Source organism: Suricata suricatta, chromosome 15 (genome assembly GCF_006229205.1).
Source record: "Suricata suricatta isolate VVHF042 chromosome 15, meerkat_22Aug2017_6uvM2_HiC, whole genome shotgun sequence".
In the NCBI taxonomy this organism is placed as follows: Eukaryota; Metazoa; Chordata; class Mammalia; order Carnivora; family Herpestidae; genus Suricata; species Suricata suricatta.
In genome coordinates this window covers 78272544-78296642 of record NC_043714.1, presented here as the reverse complement: position 1 = coordinate 78296642, position 24099 = coordinate 78272544, and the positions used below count along the sequence as shown (strand labels likewise).

Sequence of the window (24099 nt, the reverse complement as noted above, 5' to 3'; positions counted from 1 at the left end):
TAAAGGACAAAAAAAAATTCACAAGGAAATATAAAATGTAACAGCCACTGTGGAGAACAGTGTGGCAGTTCCACAAGAAATTAAAAATAGAATAGTGGATCCATCAGTTCCACTTCTGGTTATATACCACAAAGAATTGAAAGCAGAGACATGAACAGACAGAATCTTGTACATTCAGGTTCATGGCAGTCTATTCACAACAGCCAAGAGGTGGAAACAGCTCAAGTGTTCATCAGTGGATGAATAGATAAATAAGATGTGGTCCATCCGTGAAATGGAATATTATTCAGCCTTAAAAAAAAAGGAAGGGAATTCTGATACATGTACAACATGGATGAAACTTGAAAACAACACACTCTGTGAAATAAGCCAATCCAAAAAAGATACTGTATGAGTCAACTCAGGAGGTCCCTAGAATACTCAGATTCCTAGAAACAGAAAAAATGGTGGGTGCGAGGGGCTGGCGGAAGGACAGGTGGAAACTTGTTTAATGCCTACAGAGTTTCCATTTTGGACAGATGAAAAAGTTCTGGAGATGGATGGTGGTGATGGTTTCACAACATTAATAATGCACTTAATGCCACTGAACTGTACAATCAAAAATTGCTATACTGGTAAATTTTATGTTTATTTCACTGCAATAAAAATAATAAAGCCCACAAGGACAAAGAGCATGAACACTGTGTTTTGGAAGCTGACAAGTACATGAACAAGTGGCAGGAAGCTGACTTGGCAGACCAAGAAATGTGGATCCTAAGCAGACAGTGACAAAGCTAAGAAGCCCAAGCAGGTAGCAAGCCCTTAAAAGCTCCACAGTGGGTGGAGCCAGCTTCCAGTTTGGAAAAGGCATGGCCTTGAAGCTGAAAACAAAAGGACTAGTTGAAAGTCTGTTTAAGAAACGAAGTAGCTACCATACGGGTGCCTGGGTGGCTTAGTTGATTAACTCTTCGACTTTGTCTTGGGTCATGATCACACAGTTCATAAGTTCAAGCCCCATAGTGTCCAGGCCTCTGCTGTCAGGCCCTTGGATCCTCTGTCTCCCTCTCTCTGCTTCTCCCCTGCTCGTGCATGTGCTATCTCACAAAATTAAAAAAAGAAAACTAAAGAAAGAAAGCAGCTACCATTAGAATAGGTAAGAGCATAGATTTTGGACCCAGAGCATTTGGACTCAAATCCCAGCCACATTTTCAATGGCTCATATTCTGAGCCATAAAATAAGTCTCAATAAATGCTAAAAAAGATTAATCATAGAAGTGTGTTCTCTAGTCACAACACAATTAAATTACCACTGACACTAAGGTATCTGAAAAATCCCTAAATATCTGCAAACTAAAGAGCATATTACTAAATAGTCCAATGGTCAAATAAACACCTAAGGGGGGTTGGCACCTGGGTGGCTCAATTGGTTGAGCATCTGACTTTGGCTCAGGTCATGATCTCATGGTCTGTGAGTTTGAGCCCTGTGTCAGGCTCTGTACTGATAGCTCAGAGCCTGGAGCCTGCTTTGGATTCTGTGTCTCCCTTTCTCTCCACCCTTCCCCCACTCACAGTCTGTCTGTCTCTCTCTCTCAAAAATAAACAAACATTAAAAAATAAATAAATAAAAATAGGGACACCTGGGTGGCTCAGTCGGTTGAGCCTCCGGCTTCAGCTCAGGTCATGATCTCGCGGTTCCTGGGTTTGAGCCCTGCGTCAGGCTCTGTGCCGAAGCTAACTCAGAGCCTGGAGCCTGTCTTTGGATTCTGTCTCCCTTTCTCTCTGACCCTCCCCTGCTCATGCTGTCTCTCTCTCTCTCTCAAAAATAAATAAAACATTAGAAAAAAATTTTAATTAAAAATTTAAAAAACCCAAAGGGAAATTAGGACATATTTTGAACTGAAAAAAAAAAATTAAAACAAAACATATATTAATTGTGGTATGCAGCCACAGCAGTTCTTAGAGGGAGATTCATAGCACCTAAATACCTGTATTCTAAAATATCTCAAATCAGTGACCTCAGTTCCCATGTTAATTTTTTTAAATGTTTAATTACTTTGGAGAAAGAGAGAGAGAGAGAGAGAGAGAGAGCGAGCGAGCGAGCAGGGGAGGGGCAGAGAGGGAGACACAGAATCTGAAGCAGGCTCCAGGCTCTGAGCTGTCAGCACAGAGCCTGACTCAGGGCTTGAACACACAGACAGTGATATCATAACCTGAGCCAAAGTCAGATGCTTAACCGAATGAGCCACTCAGGCACTCCTCAGTTTCTACTTTAAGAAATCTTAAAAAAAAAATTATACCAAGAGCAAGCAGAAGAAAGAAAACAATGAAGAGATCAGAGTAGAAATCAGTAAAAGTGAAAACAGGAAAGCAACACAGAAAGTCAATGAAACAAAAAGCTAATTTTTTGAGAAGACTGATAAAATTGATAAATCTCTAGCCAGAATAATCAGGACAAAAAGAAGACATAAGTTACCAATCTCAAGAATGAGAGATGATATATCACTACAGACTTAACATGTAAGAGGATAAGGAAATATTATGAACAACTTTATGCAGTAAATTTGACAGTTAAAAGAAAATGGACAGGGCACCTGGGTAGCTTAGTTGGTTAAGCATCTGACTTTGGCTCAAGTCATGACCTTGTGGTTTGTGGGTTCAAGCCCCACATTGTGCTCTGTGCTGACAGCTCGGAGCTTGGAGCCTTCTTCAGATTCTGTTTCCCCCACTCTGCCTCTCCCCTGCTCTCTCACTCTCTTTCAAAAATAAACATTAAAAATTCTTTTAAAAAAAGAGGAAGTGGCCAGATGCCATGAAAGACAAACTACCAAAGATCACTTAATAAGCAATAGACAAAAAAAAAGACAAATTCCTTTATCTATTAAGGAATTTGAATTGTTACTTAAAACGTTCCCACAACGAAAATTAAAGGCCCAGATGGCTTCCCTGATAAGTTCTACCAAACATTCCATTGTTTGTGTAGCAATCCTTTACAAACCTATTGAGAAGACCGAAGTGGAGGGACTATCTCCCAGTTCATTCCATACCAAAATTATAAAAGGACATTACAAAAGAAAGAAAAGCACAGACAGTAGTCCTCCTAAACACAGAACAGAAATTAATGATATTAGCAAACTGTAGGGGTATCTGGGTGGCTCAGTTAGTTAAGTGTCCAACTCTTGGTTTCGGCTCAAGTCATCTCATGGTTTGTGAGTTCGAACCCCACATCAGGCTCTATGCTGACAGTGCAGAGCCTGCTTGGGAGTTTCTCTCCCCCTCTCTACCCCCACCCCCTGCTCACTCTGTGTCTGTCTCTCTCAAAATAAATAAATAAATAAAGTTTAAAAATAAAAAAGGAAAGTCCTAAATCTAAATTTAAAAAAACAAACAACAACAACAACAAAACCCTGAAACTGTAAAACTAATACAAAAGACAGGAGAAATTTCTTCACTTGAGAAAAGGATTTTATGTGCGACACTAATAGCACTATGTATTAAAGAAAAAACATTGATACATTGGACTTCAACGAAATTAAATCTCCTCTTCAAAAGACACTGAAGAGAGTTAAAAGATACAGCAGTTACAGATGAGCAAGAAGAGGAGGCTAGCGGGTCCTGTGGTGGCGGATCACAGTTGGAGGCATTGGTGTGGGGATATTGGAGGGATGTGTATATACAGGGGCCAGTGTACAAATGTATCTTTCCTAGCTCTGTCAGCACCCCAAAAACAGTGAGCACACCTCACACCCAGATCTTGGTTCTTAATACCGTTTTCTATCGCAAGGAACCAAGGCTCCTTAGAAAACCAGTGGAGTCCAGGGCTGGTGCAGGGAGTTGTACAAGATGCAGTGTCCAGACTGAAGAAGTGCTGGGGGCGCCAAGGGAAGTTGCCTGGGTGTGTCTGGACAGGAGCCAACAAAACGGCTCCTAGTGGCCAAAGCTGGAGCACTTGAGGGAAAATGCAGTAGTAGCGGATTATACACCCACAAGCCCTTAGTGATAAAAATAAATGATAAGAGCGTGATCTCCTGTGCAGAAGAATAACAAATACTTTGTGTAAATGGCCCACTGTCAGAGAAGAGCATAACTCCCAACCTTAGTGTGGGCTGAGCATGCAGACTCCCAGAGAGCTCAGGATGGAGGGGGGCAAAAGGGTCCCTATCAACAGTGGTTGTTTTTTTGTGCAGACTGGGAGCCATGCCCAGATCAATCCGAGAAGCCTGTTGTGCCGCTTGACACCTTCCCCAGCGCCAGCTTAGGAGCCTGGGACCCCTGAGGGCAGCCATTTAGGAGCCAGACGGCTAGGCTGGGGGCTCCTCGAGCCAACCAGAGGGTCAGGGACTGACTGCCTCTCTTCTCTCAACCAGGGGCACCCTCCCTGCATCTTCCTGGCTACCTCTAGCATGAGCAGAGCCAGCTTTCTGGTTGACGGTGCTCAGCAAGGCCCCAGTACCTACTGCAGTCACATGGTCCAGATACATTCCCATACAGCTACACACACCACATCACTCCTGGACTGGGTTCTCCTCAGCCCCAACTGGGCATTGGCCATGGTCCTGTTGCCCTTTGAGGAATCCAGCAGGGGTGCGATACCTTCCCAGTTGGTGAGGGTCAGCCCCAAGCAGGCCCAGGGGCCTCCTCGCCAGCCACATCGGGACCCGCGTGGGTATGCATTCCTGGCTGTGTGTTCTGTGGTCCTCATGGCTCTGTTTGCTCCCCAGTGACGCAGCATATGAAAGCGCTCCTGGAAAGGAACACTAAGAAGAAGTCCAAGTTGAGAAAGAAACCCAAGCCTTATGTTGAGGAGCCGGATGGTAGGGCCTCTCCCCGCAGCCCCTGTGCGCTGTGTCTGCACAGTTCTGCTCTCCAGCCTAGGCCGCCTGGCCTCCTTTCTCTAACCACTTCTGGGCTGGAAGGGGTGTTGGTGGGTGGCACTAACCATCAGGCCTGCAGCCTCCTGAGCCAGCCGGAGGCCTCAGGTCACTGAAGGGGCTCCTGGGACAGGCCACACCTGCCCTGCACCTTTCTCCGTGGTGCTCAGAACAATTTCCAACTTGGCGCTGAGCTCTCAGTGGGGAGGGGTGTGAGGACGTGCTGGGCAAGGCCTGCTGGAAGCCCCCCTAGGTGAGTGTTTGCTGAGGAAGTGCCCCTGGGGGCCAGTGCCTGCCCCGTCCTGACCTCCAGCCCAGGCCACCCTGGCCTTGCTTCCCTGGTGGAAGCCCAGGAATTTTCCAACCTCCCCCACCAGCCCTCTCCTCCTGAGCTCAAGACCCACACCCCCATCCCACCGCTGTCCAAGCTCCATAGAAGCCCTGTTAACCCAAGACTGTACCCACCCTGCTGGGAGAGCTGGTGGTCTCTCTGCTGACCTGTCTGCTTCCCTTCCTGGCACCAGGGCTCTGGGACCAGCCCCTGCCCCACCCCTGGCACTGCCCCCCAGCCTCGATACACATACCTCATTCCCCAGACTTGCCCCACTTCTCTTTCTCATACCAGTCAACCTCAACACCCCGTCCTCTGGAAAGCTTTCCGGATGCACGCTGCCCTTGGGCCACATCCATCTGGAACAGGAGTGGAAGGAGCTCTGAACTCCTGCTGGAACCTGTCCATGAGTTGTTTTGCCACAGGGAAGTGGGCTGGGGCCAAGTGGGACACCACAGCCCAAGATAGTATTGGGTAGTGAAGAGGGAGCTAGAAGCCCCGGGACCCAGCAGTGTCCATGCCAGGAGGTGGCAGTGGCAGGTTCTGGCCAGATCCAGCGACTTCTGAGGCTTAAGGCCAAGGCTCAGGGGCACTAAGGCCCCAGGGTAGGCCTGGATCCCTGACATAGTAGCATAAACTCAGCTGCTTCTGTCAGCCCCTCTGGGGGCCACCATCTTCCCACATACACAACTGGGTGTGGTGTGCCCTGGCAAGGCTAGCACAGGTCAGTGGGCCCGAAGGCAGAGCACCACCCACCATCGTGAGGGTCTCCCGGGTTGGCCATAGGCACTGCACATCCTCCCAGGCACTCAGCAGACAGCCGGCGGTCCTGGCCTGGGGAGCTGTGCCCACTGCAGCACAGGACACAGAGGAGCTCTCGGGACTCTGGGCACACGTGGCCTCAGTCCTGGTCCTGCATGTGATACCCGCTGAGCTGTGCACATGGGCACCTGTGGGGTAGGTGTCGCTGTCCCCATCCTACAGAGGAGGAAGCTAAGGCCCCGAAAGGCTGCCTTGTGACCTGGGTTACTGAGAGGCGATACCTCCCCATCGGCCCCAGGAGGCATTTGCCCAAGAAGGGTAGGTCCTACCCAGTCTGCTGCCTTGCTGCAAAATGCTCTCTGTGCTCCTGGTGACCCAAGGTCCCCTTTGCCTTCCACGTCCCTGACAGCCTGCCCAGAAAGGCCAGGTTGGTCTGTGGCAGAAGGTTCCAGGTACTGTGTCCTAAGCTGGCCTATCAGAGACAGCAGCTAGGATTCTCTGCCAGGGATTTGTGGCTCCCCAGGGACCACAGGAAAACAATTCTCCAGGGAGAATGAGAAATGTTTATTTTCACTTTAATTACTCTAAAAAAGAATCCCTTTACCACTTACAATAATAAAAAACTGTCTTGTGATAATTCAAAAAGATTTTCATGGGCTAAGCCATGTTTATGTTTTTCCCATTGAGGTCCAAGGACCGCAATGTGCTTGGACGTCCACAAGAAAGTGCTTCCTTTAAAAGAAGATGGGGGTGTTTGGATTAGTGACTTGGGTTAGAGGGCTTCCTCTGGCAGGCACTGGGACAGGTGGCCCAGAGGGGGAAGGGCCTTCCAGAGAAGGGGCCAGTCCTGAGCCTGGAGGCACACAGCACAGCCTTTCTGTTGGTCCTTGGCCCCTTGGCCTGGATGGCTTCTCTGGGCTCGGCCTTACTGTGTGTTCTTGGTCTTATTGCCGCTTCTGTTTCCCCTTCCCTTCCCCCTGCCTCCCTCCTCTTTCCCCCTTCCCCCCTACCCACTTCTCTTCACCAGGAAACATGCTACACACGTTTCAAACCCACCCTGTGTGGGATCTCCTGCTCCACTACCTCTCCACCCTCCCCACCTTTTGCTTCTCTCCTTCCCCTCATTTCTGTATCTGGAGAACCTCCTGGCCAAGGTTCCTGAGGTTCTTGCCCTCAAAATGCCACCCTAGCCATCATCCCATGACAACCAGCCAGAACTTCTGCCAGGGGCAGAGCTTTCGAAAGCTCTCCAAGCTGCCTTCAGCCCTCAGGCAGAACTTACAGGAGTCCTTTTATGGCATGGCCCTCCCACTGACCCCATGCTCAGGACACGGGGCATTCCTTCCACTTTCATCCCCTTTTCCACTGCCACCCATCCCCTCGGCTTCCGTTTCCTTGACTCCTGCCCACACAGCCCTCAGCAGAGAGGGGTGGGGCGATGCAGGCTGAGCCCCCCCCCACAGCTGCACCATGCCCCTGGCTGGAGGCAGTGCTGCAGTCGGTCCACCCAAAGCCCCCTTCCCAGCGCTGGCCCAAGGCAGAGGGTACTAAGCTCCTCTAGCCCTGTTGCCTGTGGAAATGACCCTTCACAGGGGCTCCTCAGGATTAACTTGGAAGGGGAGCATGAGGTTTGGAGGCCCTGGGGCCCAGGTCCTGCCCTATTCCTGTGACTCCTCAGTGGGAACAAGCCTCATTCCCAGCCCATCCTTCCTGGCCATGGGGAAGGGTGAGTGGGCTGGCAGAGGAGTCCCTTCCCAAGCCTGGCTTCTTGAGGCGAGGGAAGTCCCTTTGGCCTCTCGATGTGGGTTTCTGCTTTAAAGGACTTCAGCCTAGGGAGTGAGGACCCACTGGTCTGGGCCCCCAGGGCTCTGGCAGAAGCTGCCTCTCCTCACCCCTGCTGCTGCTTCTCTTAGTCTCTGTGCCCTGCACAGCCACACCCAGCCAACCAGAACCTGTTCTCTTCCAGGGGTGGCGATAAGCACATATGCCAAGTACTGTTACCACAAGCTGCAGAAGGCGGCCCTGACGGGGGCCAAGAAGGTAGGAGCTTCCCCCAGGACAGCCAGCCAGGGGTGGTAGGCTATGCTGGTAACACTGGTAACACCTAGGCAGGGTACATAAGGAGGCCTTGACAAGCCACCTCTCACATCCTACTGAATGCCCCACTCGCCTTGAGCCCAGCCTGCACATTTGGCTGGGAACATGGGGGATGTGACAGTTCACAGCACAGAAGGTGCTCCAGAGAGACCACCTAGGCAGGCAGCCGGGGAAGGCTTCGGGCGGTGGCTGCACCCCAAGTTCAGGAGCCACTGCAGGCAAAGGGGTGTGTGGCTAGGCCAGGGCATCGGGACTCTGGCCCAAGTGAGGGTGGGGTGCATTGCTCAACAGCACCAGCTGCCCCAGACCCACCACTGTCAGGCTGGTTCAGGGAGGGGCAGAGGAGAGGCACGGCACATGGGCAGGCTAAAAGACCACCCTTCCCAGAAGGGACCTTACCCCTACCCTCTCAGCAGACTGCCTCAGGACCCAGGGGAGGCCCAGCCTTGAACTGCAGAGTGCACTTAGAAGATTGCCATGTGCCCCTTCACTCACACTGGGCCACTCACCTGGCCATGGTGGTCCAAGAGCCCAGACCTACCACTGGCAGTTGGGCTAGTGATCCCAGTAGTGTCCTCCCTAGCCACTTCCCTGGCCCCCATTCTGCTGCTGGGGCCGCCTTCTGCCTGGCGGAGCTTGACAGCCACACCCCTCCCACAACCTCTCGTCTTCCCTGCCCTGAGCCACATTTTGTGGTACCTGTAGAGGGGCCTCAGTCACACCAAACAGCTGGACCTTGTTCCCCTGGTCTTAGGATGTGTGGCCCTTAGCCATCTTCCCCTTCTCTCTCTATGCTATTGAAGGCAGCTGTCCCGGAGCCTGGCCACTCCTTCCCTCCTCTCCCTCCTAATGCACTTCTCTAGCGCTGCCTCTCGAAGCTGTTGCCTGTCCCACCTCAGGCTTCTCCCCCTCACCTCTACCCCAGGGTGGTACCACATGGCCCAGGTCAGCCAGCCTGGCCCTTCAACGGCCACAGGCAGCTCTCATTCCAGCAGTCCTTCCCATTTTCTCCTGTGTGACCAACAGGGGCCACCTGAAGACTTGGGACATTGCAGGTGGCCCAGTAGGATGCTCCTCCCCCAGAGACTTGGGGATCAGGGAATGGGTGGTACCCCCAGCTCTGACCAGGCAGATGTCTGGAGTTACCCGGGATGAGAGAGGACAGGGGAGAGGGGAGGGTGGCCGAGCCAGAGACAGCCTGGGAGGGGTATGGGGCAGAGGGAAGAAGGCTGGGAGCAGGGCAGTGGGGCCACACCGAGACAGAGAGCTGGGCTGTCTTTGCAGGGGCTGAAGAAGCCCAATGTGGAGGAGATCCGGCATGCCAAGAACGCCGTGTTCAGCCCGTCCATGTTTGGCAGTGCACTGCAGGAGGTCATGAGCATGCAGAAGGAGCGTTACCCTGACCGGCAGCTGCCCTGGGTACAGACACGTCTATCTGAGGAGGTGCTAGCGCTCAACGGTGACCAGACGGAAGGCATCTTCAGGTGCCCCGCAACCTGGGCCCTGGGTGTGGGGGCCTCGGGCGGCTCCACTGTGTGTCTCAGGCAGGCAGGAGCCATCAGGCACCGGGACCACTGGGCCTACCTCTGTGCCTCAGCCCTGGGTTTTGGGGCCAAGAGACCCATGCCCCTGCCTGGGAGTAGCCAGAGAGCCCCCTCCCCCCACAGGAGGCCATCATCCGGGTGGGGACGGACACCCTGAAGCTAATGGAAGGCCACTATGTAGCCTGGAGAGGCAGGCCAGGGCCCTGTCCTTAGGAGGCAAGTCAGAGTCGTCCCCCTGAATGGCAGCAAGCCTGAACTTAGGACGGTCAGCCAGAGACAGTGCCTGTGCAGAAATGCCTAGCAGGGCCCCAGAGGGCACTTGGACAGCAACCACAGGCAGGGCGTAAGACATGAGCCTGGAAAGATGCAACAGCAACCAGATGGTGCTCGCCTGTGAAGAGCGATGATAGCCCCTGCCCCGTGGGGAATGGCACACGGCCCTCCACCCAAGTCCAAGAGGACAACTGGGGAAACTGAGGCTTGTGGGTTTGATCCTCAGTGGCCTTGGTGATAATGGCATTTGCACAGGGGTAGCTAGCAGAGAAGGGAGGGACAGCAATCGGCATGCAAAGGGCAAGGGCCCCAAGCCACCTCTCCGGCTGGTGGAAAAGAGGCCAGTCTAACGGGGGGAGGCCCGATCAAGGGCAAGACAGATTCCAACTCGGTGAGACCCACGTCTACTCCACAGAGTCCCTGGGGACATTGATGAGGTGAATGCCCTGAAGTTACAGGTAGACCAGTGGAAGGTGCCTACAGGCTTGGAGGACCCCCATGTCCCTGGTAAGCCCCCATTCTCCTAAGAGCCGGAGCAGGCCTGATCTGGGCCATTGGAACAGTTGGGCTCCCGCTTGTTCCCCTAGTGATGCCATGGCTCCTGGTCCATTTCCAGCACAGACACCCCCCTGCCCATCAGAGTCTCCCCAGGCGCCTCGTTCCCACCTGGCCTGCAGCCCTCTTTCATTCCCTGCACAATCGCACAGGCTTCCAGGGTCTGGGCCTGGACAGCATACCTAGGCCGGGTGGACCCTTTCCAGTCTGGTCACGCCGTTTGCCTCCCCTCCCCCACACATCCTCTGCCTCGCCCTCGCTCCCACTACAGGGCCGCCCCTCCCAGGGGTGCCCAGCCCAGCAGGCTGGGCTGAGCACCCCCCCCACCCCCACCCCGCTGTGTCCGCAGCGTCGCTGCTGAAGCTGTGGTATCGGGAGCTGGAAGAGCCCCTGATCCCGCACGAGTTCTACGAGCAGTGCATCGCGCACTATGAGAGCCCCGAGGCGGCCGTGGCCGTGGTGCACGCGCTGCCCCGCATCAACCGCCTGGTGCTGTGCTACCTCATCCGCTTCCTTCAGGTACGCGGCCCGCCGCTCGCCCCCGCCCTGGGCACGCCCCGCGCTGGCCCGGCCCACCTTCCTCTCCCCTCCCCGCAGGTGTTCGTGCAGCCCGCCAACGTGGCCATCACCAAGATGGATGTCAGCAACCTGGCCATGGTCATGGCGCCCAACTGCCTGCGCTGCCGGTCGGACGACCCGCGCGTCATTTTCGAGAACACTCGCAAGGAGATGTCGTTCCTACGCGTGCTCATCCAGCACCTGGATACCAGCTTCATGGAGGGCGTGCTATAGCACGTGGGCCCCAAGGACCGAGGGTGGGGACAAAGCGGATGCTCGGTGCGCCGGGGCAGGGGAGCACGCAGGGAGGGGGGAGGGAACGCCCCAGCCGCTGAGGCTGCATGCCAGGCCCCGCCCATGCCCGCCCCAGCCCTGGAAGCCCCCATCTCTCCCACCCAGGCCCTTGGCCTGAGGTCGCAGCCAGGGCAGAGGGGCTGTGGGAAGGGCATCTCTGTCCGCCCCCCTCCCACCCTGCCGCCTCGTGGCCAGTTCTGTGGGCACCGCCCCCGCCCACCGCCGGCCGGTCAGCCCCGAGAAAGTGCCTTCTGTTTCCTGGAGCCAAGTGACACTGCCCCTCCCGGCCGGCCCGAGAGCACATGCCACCGTCCCCTGGGGTGAGCTGCCTCGCTGGGGCTCCCAGCGCTCAGCCTGGCCCTGGCCTGGACCCTGCCCGGCTGCCCCTCTTTCCTCTGCCCTCCCCCTTCTCCTCTGTTTCTTTCCTGGCCTGCAGCTTCCTCCTGCTCCGGCCCCCTCACCCCCCCCCACCGCCCGCCACCACCTGTGGCCTCTAACGGGGAGACTACGCAGGAATTTGGGGGCCCCAGGGCACTGGGCTGTCCCATCACCAGAGCAAGCCTGGCAGGCTCTCTGGGTAGGGAGGGGCCCCCAAACCAAAGTCCTCTGGGGTCGGGGGCAGGGTTGGGCAGGCATTCTTGGGGCGGGGTGGGGGAGGGGCAAGAGTATTTTTTCTTCGTGTAACTATAAATTCAGAATCTATCCAGCACACCAACCCGCCTGTGTATAGAGATATAGAGGGAAAGATATAAGAACTAAATTTGCTAATGACATAGTTTTAACCCAAATGCTATTTATCTCTGAGCCGTCCTAGCCTGTCCTCTGCAGAGCAAGTCAATCTCACCCCTTAATTTTCTTCGCCACTTTCTTGGCTTCTGACCAAAAACCAAACCCTGCCCCATCCCCATCTGGAACCTGCAGTAGAAAAGAGGGAAGGAACCCCAAGCTGGGGAACCAGGGAGCGCCCGGGATTGCCCTTCCTCAAGGCCAGAGCTGGGGGTAGGAAGTACCTAGACTCTCAGTTTGTACATTTTCCATTTTGGAATTTTGAGTTCCAATTGTAAAACTTAATTTCTCCCCAGTTTATATATATAAATATATTTTTTAGAGTTGAGTTTTTATTTATTAAAAACAAAAAAGCCCAGCCCTTGCCGTGGTCCGGGTTCCCTGAGGTAGCGTCCTCAGTCGGGTGGTCTCCGGGCCTGGGGTGGGTGGCCCGGCCACAGACTCTCGCTCTGAAGCATGGACTCAAGAGGTGACAACACTTTGTGTGAATAAAGTACATACGACACTTGAGAGCCATGGTCACTTCCTGTCGCCTCCTCTTCTTCCGGTCGCAACAGGGCTGCAGGAGCCGGTTTGGGGGTTGGGCAACCCACTACATGAGCCAGCCTGTGGCTGGCACAGTCACCTGGGTGGACAGGCCAGGGAAGAATGCGCGGAAGGAGAGGGCGTGTGGCGAGGACTGCAAGCAAGGCTGTTTCTTGGGAATGAGGGTCAGGTGATGGGTCAGGGAAGAGGCACCAGGTGGGGCCACCTGGAGTATGGAATTTGACCAATAAAGGCCTGCCCGTTTGCGCAGGGAGTGGGCTTTTTGTGACCCGCCCTGGCCTCTATCTGCCATAGGCTTCTAGGCAGAGTGTTGATTCAGAAATCGGTTGAAAACGCAGATTCCTCCCCGCCGAGCTGGCTTTTGATCAGTTAGGCAAAGAGGCACGTGCCGGCGGCCAGCCTCCGTGGGCGGAGGGACAGACCCTGCACTCCCGCCGGGGCCCAGTCCCCAGCCCGTCGCGAGTACGGCAGGCGGTCTCTCCCGCTATCCCTCCCCGGCGGGTCGGCAGAGCAGGCCAGAAAAGGAACAGCGTCCGGGCCGCTCGCGGTCCTGGAATCCTGCGCGACCTGAGAAAGCGAGCTCCGCGACAGCTGCCGGAACCCAAAGTGTGAGGCCGTAGTCGCCGGCGGAAGCGTGTTCACGCAGCGCTAGTCCCGCGTGACCGGCCCGCCGCTTCCTGCACAGGAGGAAGATGAGGAGGGCATGCGGGGCGCTCCCAACCTGCGCCGTTGTCTTGGCGCGGTCCCCGGGGACCCGGGCCTGCGGTGGGGGCGGGGGCGTCTCCTACACGCAGGGCCAGACCCCAGAGCCCCAGACGCGAGAGTACTTTTATTATGTGGATCATCAGGGCCAGGTGGGCCGGGACGGGACCGGAGGGAGCACACCAGTAATAGGTGGGGCCAGAGAGAAGGCGGCAGAGAGGGGCTGGGCCGGATGGGTGGGCGGAGTCTCGAAGGTGTGTAAACTAGACAGCTGAGGAGGGACCGAGAGCAGGACAGCCTGGGGCGCCGGGTCTCAGCCCTAGAGGGGTCGGTCGCCTCAGCAGCCAACCATCCACACGTTGCTGCGTCTCGTGCGCTCCTGCCCGACCCTGCGGTCCCCAGCTTCGGGCCGCCCTGCCTCTTTTGCAAACCCTGGCAGGGTATCATCCAGCATATCCGGGAGGAAGCAAGTCGGGGAGCCTTCAAGGAGGAGGTGGCACATCTGATAAGAAACTTTTAAAGAGGAAGGGAGAGGTACAGGGAAGGCATGACAGCTCAGGAACCCTCACGGTCCGGAGTGCGAAATAGATGTGGGAATGTTGGCAGGGCTCCCAGGTTTACTTGCCACCTGCCTCTCTGCACACGGTGTGCACAGACGCGCAAGGAAAGTGGACACTGGCCCCGGCTCAGGCCTGCCCATGCCTCCCCACCCTGGGGCCGACTCTGTCAGGCTTCCAGTTGGGACTCATGGGCCACGGCCTGCCCCTCTGTCTGCAGCTTTTCCTGGATGACTCCAAAATGAAGAACTTCATCACCTGCTTCAAAGGTATTGCTGCAACCTCTTCTCCACCTTCTTTCTCCCTTCGGCAAGGCCTGGCGGGCTCTGCTCCCGAACCTGCTGACTGGCCCATCTGAAGCAGAGGACTAGGCGTCCTGTGCTCAGGAGTCGTGCTATGTAGAGTGAGGCCAAGTTAATGTACCGATAGCCGCGCCAGCCCGTGGCGTTGCCCAGGGCGCGCCTATTGCCTGGGGAGAGTAAGGGCCCCGGGTAGAGTGGCATGGTAAGTAACCGTGGCCTTCTCCTCCAGACTCACAGTTCCTGGTCACCTTCTTCTCCCGCCTGAGACCCAACCGCAGCGGTCGCTACGAGGCCTCTTTCCCCTTCCTCTCGCTCTGCGGCAAGGAGCGCAATTTCCTGCGCTGCGAAGACCGGCCCGTGGTCTTCACGCACCTGCTGGCCTCGGGCCCCGGGACCCAGCGTCTCTCCTATTGCGGCGGCGGTGAGGCCTTGGCCGTGCCCTTCGAGCCGGCGCGTCTGCTGCCGCTGGCCGCCAACGGGCGACTCTACCACCCCGCGCCAGAGCGGGCGGGCGGCGTGGGCCTGGTGCGCTCGGCCCTAGCCTTCGAGCTTAGCGCCTGCTTCGAGTACCCGCCCGGCGCACCCGCGCTGCCCTCACACGTGCGCTGGCAAGGTCGCCGCCTCGCCCTCACCATGGACCTGGCCCCGCTGCTGCTCGCCGCCTCGCGGCCCTGAGCCGCAGGCTGGCAGGACGGCCGGCGGCCGCAGGTGCCCCTGGCGCCACCAAGGACCCGCCTCCCTCTCCCCTCATCCCCTCTGTCCAGGCCGCTCATCGCTGCGCACGCGCCACCCAAAGAGCGCGCCGGCCGAATGCGCGTGCGCGGCAGAGGTGCACCGCGGCCCCGTAGTGCTGGCGCTGTCCGAGGTGCTGCCGTGGCCTCTAACGCGAGGAGGGGCGGGGTCGCGGGCCCTTCTACTTCTGCCCCCTCCCCCCAACACCTCGGGCCCGGGGCGTCCTTAGGTTCCGCCCTCGCTCACAGAGCAGGCCCTGGCGGTGCGGCTGGAGGCGCGAGGGCTTCAGTACGCGTGCGCGAGTGGCGCCCGCCCCTCCCCCTCCCGGCACTGCTCGGTGGGCCTGGGCGCCGCGGGCTCAGCGGGGGAGCCGCGCCGCGGGAGCGTCAGGTGAGAGGGCACCCGACCCGAGGTCATTGGGCATGGGGGCGGGATCGGGGGCCTTCCCGACTCTGTCCCCAACGCGCATCGAGAAGGGGAGGCGACCTGGCAGGGACCACGCCCTGCCCTGAACTGGCCCGGGACAGAGCTACGCTGGAGGGGGTGCAGGTGACACCGTGGGGGATCGAGGCCCGCGACTTGGGCTTCGCACTGCGCCCGAGGGGGTCGCAGGGCTTCCCCGCCCCTCCAGTCCCCGCACAGATAGGCGCCCTGGAGACGGTGACAGCCATCGCAGAATCCTGTGTGTGACGCCCCGCCCCCTGCCCAACCGGATTAGAGGGCTGTCCGCTGGGTAGAAGGATTTCTGGGTCGGCCTCCTCCGCTCTTCCCTCCTGGGCCCTCATCCCTGCCCAGACCGGCCCTTTTATTCCAATCAGCGTCTAGGGGGTGTCCCTGTGAACAGTGCCTTGAATCCTGAGGAGGAAGCCAAGAAGCCCCTCTACTTAAGAGGACTGGCTGCTGGAGGCTGATTGGGCGAGGCTTGAACCAGGCTGTATGCTCAGGAAATGGAGCACAGAGTATGCCTTCAGGCTCTTGGGGTTCACACACATCCTGAGACACCTGGGAACTGCCTCTGCCTGGGCCAAAGCTATTGCATTAAAACTTTTGCTGTGCCTACCTTATTTCTAGTGACTTTAAACAATCATGAGAGTTACAGTTTAGAGCAAGATTTGAACAGATATCAAGGGCACTTGATACCTTTCCACATGACTCACTCTGCTAGCAGGGAGACTTGGAAAACAGGCAGGTGTTCAGGGTGGGGACCGTTTGAGGAAGGTCTGGAGGCTGCGAGACAGCACACCCTCAGCTTTGCTGTCCCTGGCCCCAGATTTAGCTAGCTTCTCAGCCCATGTCCCCACCTTTAAAACTGCACTCACTGTGCCTGGAACTAGACCCAGGTCTTCCCATCTTTCTAGGATCACCGGTGCCTGTGCATAAATGCCCAACACACTATATATTCCTTTACAACCCAGTAGGTCACTGCTCCCAAAGCCCACTTGGGAACTACCCTATAAACCCAGTTGATGGCCCAAGGCCCCTCTTTCACAACCCAGCTGTTCCAGGGCCCCAACTACTCCCCAAAACAGAAGCACCTTTCTGGGAGCCAGCAGAGAGAACATAGGCCATGACTTCTGAACTTACTTTCCTATTGTGTGTCACATCCCCCAATTCTCTAACAAGTTCCTGAGAAATAACCCTAATTCTGTCTAAGCTGTTCCACCCACCCTCACCCCCAGAAGGGCTGGGGCAGGGGCTGGCCAAGCTAGGCTTGCATTTTCCTGTGGCTGGTGGCTCCCAGGATCAGTTCTACCCGTGTTCCCCATCAAGATACATCAGGTGGGTCCCAGGGTTAGGAGACAGAGCATGAGTTCCAGGGATAAAAGGACTAGACTTAATGTTGGGTCAGGGCTAGGTGAAGACAAGGACACTTGTGGTGTGGGGCCTTGGGTTTCCTCTAGGGGGCACAAGACTTCTGCTCTGGGCTCTGCTTTTGGACATCTCCATGCGGACGAGGAATGTCTTCCTAAAGCCTCTTCCCCTTCTAGCCTGTGCACGGGTAACTGGGCTTCATCACATGCATGTTCCCAAGCCCACACGTTGCATCAGCCTCTTGTACCTTGGGAGTCACGGAGTGACTAGTTGCTAGAATGTAGAGGGAAGCCTGATCCGGACATACACGAACGCAAAGCCCCTTACAGTGCCAGGAGGAACTAGATGGGAAGAGAAGGAAGGGGGCTGGGGTGGGGTTGGCTCTCCCCACATGGTCAATATGGTTAAGAGTAAGAACTCTGGAAATTCTAAATCGGAACCTGATGCTCCAAATCTTCATGACTGTGTTTTTGTAAAGGAAGAAAACCAACTTTTTTGTTTTTATCGGTTGCTTGAACTAATTTATAACTTTTCAGAAACTAGACACAGGGTGTGGGCCTCCATCCATGTTCTTCGCTAGCTCTTAAGTGTTAGGGGCAGGCCTGCCAACCTGTGTTTCAGGAGGCACATCACATCCAGGGTGGACTATAAGGAGACCCGTCAGGAGACTGCAGCTTCGTGGTCCGCGGCCGGTCCCGCGGGAGATGGCCCCGGGGGCGCCCACATTGCTGCTGCTGTGGCTGCTGTGGCTTCCCGGCTTCCCACCCCGCGCTGCCGGCTGCCCAGCCGCCTGCCGCTGCTACAGCGCCACGGTGGAGTGCGGCGCCCTGCGGCTTCGCGTCGTCCCGCCGGGAATTCCACCCGGGACGCAGGTGGGCACCACTTGGGGGCCACTGGGCCGCGGGCTAGAGGTGCCCGCGACACGGAGGGAGGGGTGTGTGAATGTCCCTGTGAGCGCTGGAGAGCCCCAGGGAAGAGGGAGACTCCCTCGGCGGGGTAAACACGCTCCCCCCCCTCCCTCCGGCCCGCAGACGCTGTTCCTGCAGGACAACAGCATCGCGCGCCTGGAACCGGGCGCACTGGCGCCTCTCGCCGCGCTGCGCCGCCTCTACCTGCACAATAACAGCCTGCGCGCCCTGGAGCCAGGCGCCTTCCGCGCGCAGTCCCGCCTGCTAGAGCTAGCGCTTACCGGCAACCGGCTGCGCGGCTTGCGAGTTGGTGCTTTCGCGGGCCTGGCCCAGCTGCGTGCACTCTACCTGGCTGGTAACCAGCTAGTGCAGCTGCTGGATTTCACCTTCCTGCACCTACCGGTGAGGGGGGGAAGGTGGGCAAGGGCAAGGGTCCTCCCGTATCTCCACCTGCCCTGTGGGGCTAGAGTAGTGAAAGGGAGAAAAGTCTACCCAGTCTAGCCTGGTAAGAAGGGGACCTATCCCCCAGGGCCCCTTCCCCTGATGATGTGCTGTCTGTCCTTCCTTCAGCGACTGCAGGAGCTGCACCTGCAGGAAAACAGCATCGAGCTGCTGGAGGACCAGGCCCTGGCCGGGCTCTCCTCACTAGCACTGCTGGACCTCAGCAGAAACCACCTGGGCACCATCAGTCGTGAGGCCCTACAGCCCCTGGCCAGCCTGCAGGTCCTGCGCCTCACAGGTACCTCCTGGGGGAAAGGGGTCTCATGCAAAGGTATCTTCCCTGGCCACAGTGGTGGCAGTGGGAAGCACGCCAGGTGTGGAGTGGGCTTTGATGGTAGGCGCTCTGAATCGCAAGCCATCCAGGAGTGCTCTGGAGGATCATTCCATCACCATCACCTGCACCCATGGGAGGCTGAGAGGAGTGGGGGTGCTGCAAGGGGCACGGCTCAGGGACCTTCCCTAAGAAGACAGAAAAGGTAGAAATCCCTCGACAGAGTTGAGAGACTCGCACACTTTGGGCCTATCAGGGGGCAGACAGGCAGAAACTGGAAAGACTAACCAGGGCTGGCATTTCCAGGACACAGCACTGGAAGACAAGGCTGACAGGATTTGCGAGGGCTTAGCATTATAGGATGCCTATGGCGACACCGAGTTCCCCCCCAAGTAATGGGACTTGCTGCAGGGAGAGACTTCAGAGGAACAAGAGGCTTTCTCAGAAAGTAGTAAACGGGAACGTGCAGCACAGAACTGCAGGTGGAGGGAAAGGCTTGTCCACACTCCAGGAGCTTGAGGTCGGAGAAGAGGTGGAGGGGCCCCTCTCTCGGAGGTGGGAAAGGGGTTCCGGTTCAGGCCAACAGTAGCCCAACTGCAGAACGTGTTCTGGGACCACCGCTGAGCTACCTGCCGTCACTGCTTTGCCCACAGAGAACCCATGGCGCTGTGACTGTGCCCTGCACTGGCTGGGAGCATGGATCAAAGAAGGGGGCCAGCGGCTACTCAGCTCCAGGGACAAGAATATCATGTGTGCAGAGCCCCCGCGCCTGGCACTTCAAAGTCTCCTGGACATATCTGGCAGTAGCCTCATCTGTATCCCGCCCTCTGTACACGTGGAGCCGCTGGAGGTGACGGCCAACCTGGGTGAGGACCTGCGGGTTGCCTGCCAGGCTTCTGGCTACCCGCAGCCCCTGGTGACCTGGAGAAAGGTGGCCCAGCCTCGCGAAGGACAGCCACGGGCCCAGGTCCAGCCAGAAGGCGGGGCCCCGCGCCCAGGCGGGCCCGGCACCTCTGACACGGGCAGCGGCATGCTCTTCCTCACCAACATCACCCTGGCCCACGCTGGCAAGTACGAGTGCGAGGCCTCCAACGCCGGCGGCGCCGCCCGCGTGCCCTTCCAGCTCCTAGTCAACTTGTCCCAGCAGCAGCAGCAGCAGCTGGCGCCCGTGCCGCCTCCAGCCACCGGCCCCGTCAGCCACGAGCCCCTGCAAGAGGCCGGCAGCATGGCCTTCCGCGCCCTGGGCCTGGCCACCCAGACGGCCATCGCGGCCGCCATCGCGCTCCTCACGCTCACGGCGCTGCTGCTGGCGACCATGATCTGCCGGCGGCGGCGCAAGAGGAAAAAGGCTCCCGGGCCGCCGGGGGAGGGCGCGCTGTTCGTCAACGACTATTCGGACGGGCCCTGCACCTTCGCGCAACTTGAGGAGCTCCGCGACGAGCGAGGCCACGAGATGTTCGTCATCGACCGTTCCAAGCCGCTCTTCGCCGAGGGCCCGACGGAGGCGGCCGACGGCGCGGCAACCGGGCCGGCGCAGGGCCTCCCGCTGCAGCCGCCGGCAGCCTACGAGATCCACTGCTGAAGAGCGCGGCCCAGAAGGGCGGGCGGCGGGCGGGCGCTGATGACGTGGTCTTCGCGGATTGGCAGGCCTGCGGGCCCGCCCTGCGCATGCTCCGGCGCAGTCAGTAAAGGGTAGAAGCTGCGCAGTGTGCGGCGAGCCGTGTGTGGAATCTGGGTACCCGAGGGCGGGGCGCAGGCACCTGCGGACCCCCGGCGCTGCGGACAGAAGCCCTGAGGGGTGAAGGGACGGTGCCAAGGCGGCTCCCCACGCCCCTACTGAAGCCCTCCAGAAAAGATCCCTCGCAGGTCCGGCCACTGGCCGGTCAGCGGACCTGGGGCCTCCCCGAGGTGGGAGTGGCAAAGGGCCAGTGTGACTCCCAGGGAAGGAGGAAGCCGGCAGCTGATTGGAACACAGCTGTTACCCAGTGGCTATGCTGGAGGGGTCAGCAGAGCCAGTGATCTGTCATTCTGACCGGTTAGGACAGAAAAAAACGCCACAAATTTACGTTCCAAACACACTGCTCATTTGTACCTTAATGACACCCTCTGGCTCCAAAGCCCAGTCAGGTGGTCTCCCGGGTGCCAGGGCAGAGAGAACCATGAAAGGCCCCAGTGCCTGGAGACCCAACCCCCCTTGAAGCAGGTCCCTGTTCCAACTTCAACCCCAGAGCAGTTTGTTCTTGGGAAGGGTCCAGACAGAACACCCTCTCTGGGCTCACAGCTGGGACCCCCGAAACATTCCAAAGAGAGGACCAGGACACCAGAGGGCAGCCAAGTGCACCCAAACCAAGCCTGGCCTTACAGGCCTGGCATCCAGCCTCTAAGACCACAGTCAGCCATTCAGGGAACAGGTACAGGGCAAACCTCGCATGATGCTTTGCGCCTCGGTGTCCCCGCAAAGACTCTGTCTACCTAAGGCAGGGAAGGGTCTTCGGCAGCCCCGAACACCAGGACAGCCTGGTGGTCATAGGCTGAAGTAGTCCGCCGCTAGGCGCCCATAAATGTCTGTGGTCCAGAGCACATGAGCACGGCCTGATGCCAGTAGCAGCTGGTGCAGCTCCGCCTCCACACGAGCAAACTTTTCCTCATTGATGGAAGCTTCCAGCAGGACAGAGGCAGGCGGTGGCCAGGGCAAACCCTCATAGCAGTCCACAGGGAAGGGGTGCACCACCGTGCGGAGCTCAGCCTGTGCCACTGAATCCCGCAGGAGCTCCTTGAGGCCTGCCATGGACAAGGGGTTGCCATAGAGACCGAGGTAGCGGAGGCTGGTACAGCGCGTCAACACCGGGAGCGTGGCCAGCAGCTGGGTATCAGCAAGCTGGCACTCAGTCAGCTCAAGGTGCAGCAGTGTGGCTGCCGCTGCCTGCAACAGACCCTGGAAAGGCTCCAGTTGATTGCCAGACAGGTCGTTGCCACTAAGGTCCAACTTCTTGAGGTGGACAGCATGGGGGCTCCGTGCCAGGAAGCGCAGATCCTCAGGCAACAGGGCACAGAAGGCCAGCTCCAGGCTCTCCAAGGGGCTCTGCAGGGTGCTATAGGGGACACAGAGTCACAACCAGGTAGGGCCAGGGGAGGGTCTCGGGGAGAGGGGAAAAGGACAGGGCAGTAGCGGGGCCTGCTCACCTGAGCAGCTGGTCCAGCCTTCCTGAGAGAAGAGAGGAGCCCATGCTGAGCTCCCGCAGACAACTGAAGCGGCCCATCTGGACCAGGAAGTAACGAAAGTTGTCCTCACCGTCCACAGAGGGCTGCCTCGAGTCCCCGTGCACATAGTGCAGCCGCAGGCTGGCCAGGTGCTGGAAGCGGGCCACGTGCGGAATGATAACGGACAGGCCACGAAGGCCCAAGTTGTTAAAGCGCAGGTCCACGCGGCGCAGGCAGCCGGCGTCCAGCAGCTGCAGCAAAGCCACGGTGTTGCGCATGGGCAGGTCCTCAGCCCGCAGGTCGCGGCAGCAGAGCCGCAGGGGACTGCCCACGCTGCTCCGGAGCGCCTCACGCAGGAAGGCGTAAGAGGCCCGGTTCACCCGCAGATCCACACGAACCTCCACAGGAATGGGGGCCGGCCTAGGATCTGTAGTCCCGCCCTGCTGCTGGGCTATGCAGGTGCGGGCCACAGCTGCTGTGCAGTCCCACATGCTCATGGTGCCAGGATCCTGCTCCACGCCGTCATCCAGTAGGCCCGTCATGTCCAGCACCCGCAGGGCATGCTTCCTGGGAGCACGGGTAGGCTGAAGCAGGAGACAAGGAAGCAGACCCACACCCACTCCCAGCCACCTCAGGACAGACGCAACATGCCTGTTTCAGCATGGGGTTCTTGCACTGGCATGGAACCTCACAGGGGACCCTCTTTGCACCCCCCAGGCCTGAGAGCCCCTCGGGTCCGCCCATACCTGCAGAGAGGCTGTGTGCCATCCTCGGTCTCTAGGGTGTGGAGCCGGGCTGTCAGCCCCAGGATCACAGCCTGCATGCTCTCTGTGCTGGGGCGTTCTTGCAGCAAGGCCCGGCTGCAGTGGGCACATTCCTGCAGCAGCTGCTGGAAGCTGAGCAGCGGGAAGGGCCACGTGTGCACCAGCTCGCGAAGCACAACAGTCTTCTTGTCCATGAAGGCCACCTTGAACAGCAGGGGGAAGAGCTCTCGAGGCAGCAGGGGCAGGGCCTGGCAGGCAGCTGGCTGACACTGAAGCACCTGCCGAGTGCTCAGGAACACAAGCGTGTGCATGGCGCCGGGCCAGGCAGGAAGCCACCTGCAGGGAAGGGCCCTTCAGCGGGGAGGACAGACCCCAGGCCACCACCCAGCCAAAGCCTCCTCCATCCATCACTGGTAGTGGGAAAAGCCAGCATGGTGCTAGGCACAGAGCTGGCACTCAACGGAGGACCGGGGTACCAAAAATCAAGTGTTAGATGCCTAACGATGGGCTGAACTAAATGGAAACAAGAACGAGGACACCCCCCAGTTCCCTACCTCCAGAAACATAGTGTCTCTATAGGAAAACACAGCCATCAAACAGTACATAAATAGCACAGCGCCAAAAAAGACCAGTTGCCTGGGTGTGCTCTTGATGGCTATTGATTGCTCTGCAGCCTCCCCCCGCCCCAACCTCGACTTCAGGCCTCCCAAATCACAAAGCTGCTTATCAGAGATCTTCTCTTCTTCAATAAAGCTCACAAAGCACACAAACACTAGAGGGAGTAAGATACTCCCAAGGGGCTGGAACCCATCCCACCCCCTCAGGTCTGAAGTGGAAGCACTGATGCAGCTTAATAAATACCAGCATAGGTAATAAGTGGAACACAGAGAACATTGAGTCCAGACGGCCTGAGTAACCCCAGCCTGCAGCATGGCCCTCAATCCTAGCCACTATGGTCCCACAGGACTGCCAAGCATGGATGTCCTTGCAGATTTACAGAAAAGCAGAAAGCAAAGCTCATCTGCCAAAGCCCTCGCCACCTGTCTAAACAACATCTTCCTTTTCCCTAGACAACCACAGTGAGAGACCAACTCTCACACCCATGAGGTTCATAAAGTCCCAGGCCAGGAATTTCTCAGATGGGTAGAGGCAGCAGCAGAAGGGGCATCCAAGTTAACAAGGGGCATCCGAAAGAGGCCTGAGACCCCGGGGGCACCTGGATATCAGTTCTCTTACTGACAGCAGCAGCTACAGTCAGCGGACTCACTGTGGGCCAAACATATCATCATAACGGTTTCCCAGTCATCCCCCCAGGAACAGATTAGGCAATTAAGACTTAAACCTTGCCCGACCAAGGTCACAGCCTGGGCGATGAGCTCTGGGAAGAGGCAGCGGTCTGGCCTCAGCGTCCCTGCTCTTCCGGACCTCATACACAACGAAAGTCCTTAGGGCACTGGTTCTTGAGAAGCCCCGAACGCCAACCCTCGGCCTTGCTCTGCGTGTAGACAGTTCTCGCGAGGACGACTCATACCTCGCTGTGACAGGACAAACCAACCGAGCACCTGTCACGAGAGGAGACGAAAGCAGCCAGTGTGGTCACCGTGGGAGGAGCCTCTATGTAGTGGCCGACGCCCCCTCCCGCCAGCCCGCGACTCCCGGCGTTTGTCCCAAGACGCCCCCGCCCGGCTCCTCCTGGGCTCGAGCCGAGGGATGCCGTCAATGCGACGCCCTCCGCCTCCTGGACGGGACCTACCCC

At 57.7% G+C, this 24099-nt stretch overlaps 4 protein-coding genes across 17 annotated transcripts in view; 3 read left to right on the top strand and 1 right to left on the bottom strand.

Annotated features, from left to right (window-relative positions):
• Positions 1-11898, top strand: part of ARHGAP39 (Rho GTPase activating protein 39) — a 102643-nt gene extending 90745 nt beyond the window's left edge. For 3 of the 4 annotated variants that reach the window (XM_029923064.1, XM_029923063.1, XM_029923065.1), the window contains 6 exons: positions 4698-4790; positions 7907-7980; positions 9322-9521; positions 10270-10361; positions 10759-10928; positions 11007-11898. In XM_029923064.1, the coding sequence (XP_029778924.1) occupies positions 4698-4790; positions 7907-7980; positions 9322-9521; positions 10270-10361; positions 10759-10928; positions 11007-11201 (824 nt within the window). In that variant the 3' untranslated portion in view covers positions 11202-11898. Of the gene's footprint in view, positions 1-4697; positions 4791-7906; positions 7981-9321; positions 9522-10269; positions 10362-10758; positions 10929-11006 lie in introns of those variants that run through there. The other variant, XR_003903007.1, reaches the window with a different exon arrangement.
• A 1357-nt stretch (positions 11899-13255) lies between these two features.
• Positions 13256-15950, top strand: C15H8orf82 (chromosome 15 C8orf82 homolog). 2 transcript variants are annotated; one of them, XM_029923127.1, is made up of 3 exons: positions 13256-13447; positions 14073-14121; positions 14384-15950. In XM_029923127.1, the coding sequence occupies exons 1-3, from the start codon at positions 13286-13288 to the stop codon at positions 14827-14829; spliced, it is 657 nt and encodes a 218-aa protein (XP_029778987.1). In that variant the 5' UTR covers positions 13256-13285; the 3' UTR covers positions 14830-15950. The 2 variants fall into 2 exon arrangements, with proteins under 2 accessions (XP_029778987.1, XP_029778986.1); XM_029923126.1 differs by lacking the exon at positions 13256-13447 and having other exon boundaries at positions 13477-14121.
• LRRC24 (leucine rich repeat containing 24) lies at positions 15195-20452 on the top strand. 5 transcript variants are annotated; one of them, XM_029923108.1, is made up of 5 exons: positions 15195-15276; positions 17299-17570; positions 17730-18008; positions 18177-18345; positions 19032-20452. In XM_029923108.1, the coding sequence occupies exons 2-5, from the start codon at positions 17403-17405 to the stop codon at positions 19958-19960; spliced, it is 1545 nt and encodes a 514-aa protein (XP_029778968.1). In that variant the 5' UTR covers positions 15195-15276; positions 17299-17402; the 3' UTR covers positions 19961-20452. The 5 variants fall into 5 exon arrangements, with proteins under 5 accessions (XP_029778968.1, XP_029778967.1, XP_029778969.1 ...); XM_029923107.1 differs by having other exon boundaries at positions 15197-15276; positions 17320-17570; XM_029923109.1 differs by having other exon boundaries at positions 15198-15276; positions 17338-17570.
• On the bottom strand, positions 20440-24069 carry LRRC14 (leucine rich repeat containing 14). Of its 6 annotated transcripts, none has more exons than XM_029923104.1 (4): positions 23875-24069; positions 22326-22546; positions 21562-22146; positions 20440-21470 (listed from the first exon to the last, which is right to left on the bottom strand). In XM_029923104.1, exons 2-4 carry the CDS (start codon positions 22535-22537, stop codon positions 20903-20905), a joined length of 1365 nt encoding a protein of 454 aa, XP_029778964.1. In that variant the 5' UTR covers positions 22538-22546; positions 23875-24069; the 3' UTR covers positions 20440-20902. The 6 variants fall into 6 exon arrangements, with proteins under 6 accessions (XP_029778964.1, XP_029778962.1, XP_029778959.1 ...); XM_029923102.1 differs by having other exon boundaries at positions 21562-22163; positions 23686-24006; XM_029923099.1 differs by having other exon boundaries at positions 21562-22163; positions 22326-22679; positions 23696-24006.
• Positions 24070-24099: the final 30 nt, after the last annotated feature.

Excerpts from the sequence above, each read along its gene's own strand:
- LRRC14 (XM_029923099.1), bottom strand. The coding sequence starts at position 23,773 with ATGAGGTCCGGAAGAGCAGGGACGCTGAGGCCAGACCGCTGCCTCTTC. Across the intron at positions 22,164-22,325 it reads GGCACACAGCCTCTCTGCAG|CCTACCCGTGCTCCCAGGAA; the intron begins GTATGGGCGGAC and ends CTCCTGCTTCAG. Across the intron at positions 21,471-21,561 it reads AGGCTGGACCAGCTGCTCAG|CACCCTGCAGAGCCCCTTGG; the intron begins GTGAGCAGGCCC and ends TGTCCCCTATAG.
- LRRC24 (XM_029923108.1), top strand. The coding sequence starts at position 17,403 with ATGGCCCCGGGGGCGCCCACATTGCTGCTGCTGTGGCTGCTGTGGCTT. Across the intron at positions 18,009-18,176 it reads TCACCTTCCTGCACCTACCG|CGACTGCAGGAGCTGCACCT; the intron begins GTGAGGGGGGGA and ends TCCTTCCTTCAG. Across the intron at positions 18,346-19,031 it reads GCAGGTCCTGCGCCTCACAG|AGAACCCATGGCGCTGTGAC; the intron begins GTACCTCCTGGG and ends CTTTGCCCACAG.
- C15H8orf82 (XM_029923126.1), top strand. The coding sequence starts at position 13,884 with ATGTGGGAATGTTGGCAGGGCTCCCAGGTTTACTTGCCACCTGCCTCT. Across the intron at positions 14,122-14,383 it reads CTTCATCACCTGCTTCAAAG|ACTCACAGTTCCTGGTCACC; the intron begins GTATTGCTGCAA and ends CTTCTCCTCCAG.